Source organism: Triticum dicoccoides, chromosome 4B (assembly GCF_002162155.2).
Source record: "Triticum dicoccoides isolate Atlit2015 ecotype Zavitan chromosome 4B, WEW_v2.0, whole genome shotgun sequence".
Lineage (NCBI taxonomy): Eukaryota > Viridiplantae > Streptophyta > Magnoliopsida > Poales > Poaceae > Triticum > Triticum dicoccoides.
This window is the reverse complement of record NC_041387.1, coordinates 566,466,433-566,468,873: the sequence shown is the minus strand read 5'-3', so window position 1 is coordinate 566,468,873 and position 2,441 is coordinate 566,466,433. Positions and strand designations below refer to the sequence as shown.

At 55.1% G+C, this 2,441-nt stretch overlaps 1 protein-coding gene across 1 annotated transcript; it reads left to right on the top strand.

Moving 5' to 3' along the window:
• The first annotated feature begins 857 nt into the window (after window positions 1-857).
• LOC119293903 lies at window positions 858-1,934 on the top strand. The gene has a single exon (XM_037572234.1). The coding sequence runs from the start codon at window positions 1,224-1,226 to the stop codon at window positions 1,680-1,682; it is 459 nt and encodes a 152-aa protein (XP_037428131.1). The 5' UTR covers window positions 858-1,223; the 3' UTR covers window positions 1,683-1,934.
• The last annotated feature ends 507 nt before the right edge of the window (window positions 1,935-2,441 follow it).

The following is a 2,441-nucleotide window of genomic DNA, read 5'->3' as shown; positions in this document are numbered from 1 at the left end:
GAGAACGGCGCAGAAAGTCATCATTGCCTAGCCCCACCGGGCAAGGGTCTTCCCCCGAAACTCTAACGTGGCGAGGAGGTCCACGCCTACGTCTTCAAGAAGAGAGCGACGCCCGCAAGCGTCGCCGTCGCCGGCTCAAAGGCGCGGAGCTTTCACTCGACACCCCACCCTAAGTCACCGAGGCCCTAGGGCAAACACGACGTGCCCAGACCCCGGATCCAGATCTGGGCGGTGTCCAGCAGAGGACGCGCCTGAGCCACCAATTATTACCCCTCTCGCCGCCCGCACGACCAAGGGAGCCACCACCACGGAAATGGCACCCGCCGGAGAGCCAACCATGCGAACCACCATCTGAAGCTGCCGCTCCGGCATCCAAGTCCAAGACCTCACCCACCGTCCACACCACAGAGTACCAGCCACAGTAGGAAGAGCGAAAATCTACATCTTTCACTTCTAGCCCGGCATGAGCGACTCAGGCTGGGCCGGCGCCACCACGGTACGTTGGGGCCCAGCCCTGTGTCCCCAGCCAATCCCGGTGGAGCGGGGGACACACCCCTCCATGATTCCCGACGGCCGTCGCCGAGTAGACTCAGACAACGCGATGTCCGTGGCCCTCGACTCCGTGGATTTTGGGATTCACAGTGCCTGATTTCTGTGTTGCAAAGAGCCCCATAGAAAAAATCCATAATATAATGCCAATCCTTTAACAATGGCACCTAATAAATCCCTAGAATCAAAGAATGCCACAACCCCTGAAAACCGTTGGAGCAGCCCCATGTTTGGGATCGACGGAGAAGCGCCAATACCGGCCTTATCTTCGAGACGCCACCGGAGCCCACACCGCAGCGGCCATGCCACGTAGCAGCACACCAGGCAGAACAAACTCACTGCCGTCGCAGGGGCGCGGACACGCGCACCAACACTGCTCGTCTTCATCCTATCGCCGTCCCCGATCTCCATCCATCTCTCTCCGACTCCTCCCGCCACCTTCATCATCGATCCCCGGGCTTATCTTTCCCCCGCGTCACTCAAGAACGCCGCGACACCTCGATCCTTTGGCCTCTAGCATCTCCGACCCACCAGCACACCTATAAATCGCGTCGCCCGGCGGCAAGGAGGCATACTCGTCGACAGAGGAACCGGAAAGAGAGGGACAGAGGTGAGATCGAAGGATTCGGAGCTCGTCGGAGCTCTCTCTCCTGGACCGTCCGCGATCGTACTACATGGGGATGCAACAGTCGACGGCGAATGCGTCCGGCGACGGCGCCAAGAGGGCCCTCCGCCGGCTGCCGCACGTGTACAGCAAGGTGCTCGAGCTGCCGCTCCCGGTGGACGCTGACGTCAGGGCGTTCGAGGGCACCACCGCGCTCCACTTCTTCGCGGCCTGCGGCCCCATGGGCGAGGTGAGGGCGCGCCTTGTGAAGATTTACCCCGGGGTCGTCAAGGTGGTGGTGGTGCACTCTGGGACCGGAGACGACGAGGATGGCGACGACATGGAGCTTGACAGGTGGAGGTACCGGCTGCCTGAAGACTGTTGCCCGGAGCTGGCTATGGCCGGTTACGTCGACGGACAGCTTATCGTGACGGTGCCCAAGGGCCGCGACGAAGGCGGCGACGGGGCTCGGAAGTGCTGCAATGGAGCAGCAGGGGAGATTGGTGGGAAGCTCGTGGCCGTGCAATAAAACCAGTGGGGTACTAGTGAGCGAGTGTGAGCTCCATAATTGCTCATTTAGTCTGAGTCTATCTGGTATTCTGGTTACTCCTTGCCATTTGTTTTTTCTTTTTCCATAAAGATGGGCGCTTCGTGTTCTGCTCCTTCCTGATTTGAGGAAGAGAACTGCTTCATAAAACTACCTCCCTGCTGAAGGACAGCTATTGCAAAGTTTGTACAAACTCCTTGGTTTCCATGGAATCAAATGTGAATGCAGATGAAATTGTGGGAAAAATCTTTTACTGGAACTCTGTTTACTTGGTTTGTTCCTTGATGCAGCTTGGATTAGAGCAGAGCAATGTTTGCCAGATTTCGTCAGTCTTCTTTCCTAAAGTTCAATTGCAGATAGGAATTATGCAGCATTTCGCATGCTTTCATCAAATCTAACCTCTTTCATTCGTCTTAGGTCTGCAGCCAACTGCACGTTGGCCTTTACTACCCACCTACAACTCTGTTCTTGGTTAGCTTTGCAAGAAACCAAAAAAGTAGATCTGAGCCTCTTACCTCTTGCCTCCTCCTTTCACATGAGAGGTAACAATATAAAATAGATCTGAGCCGTTGATCTCACTAAATAGTGACATGATTAACTTTTATCTTCTTACCACACATGTAAAAACATGAGCTAAGAGAGACCATGTTAAAATTTACCAAATAGACCAGGAGGGAAGGAACCCTGCGGCTTTGTAATTAAGAGAGAAGATGTGAGACCCAAGTTCAAACACACGAAATT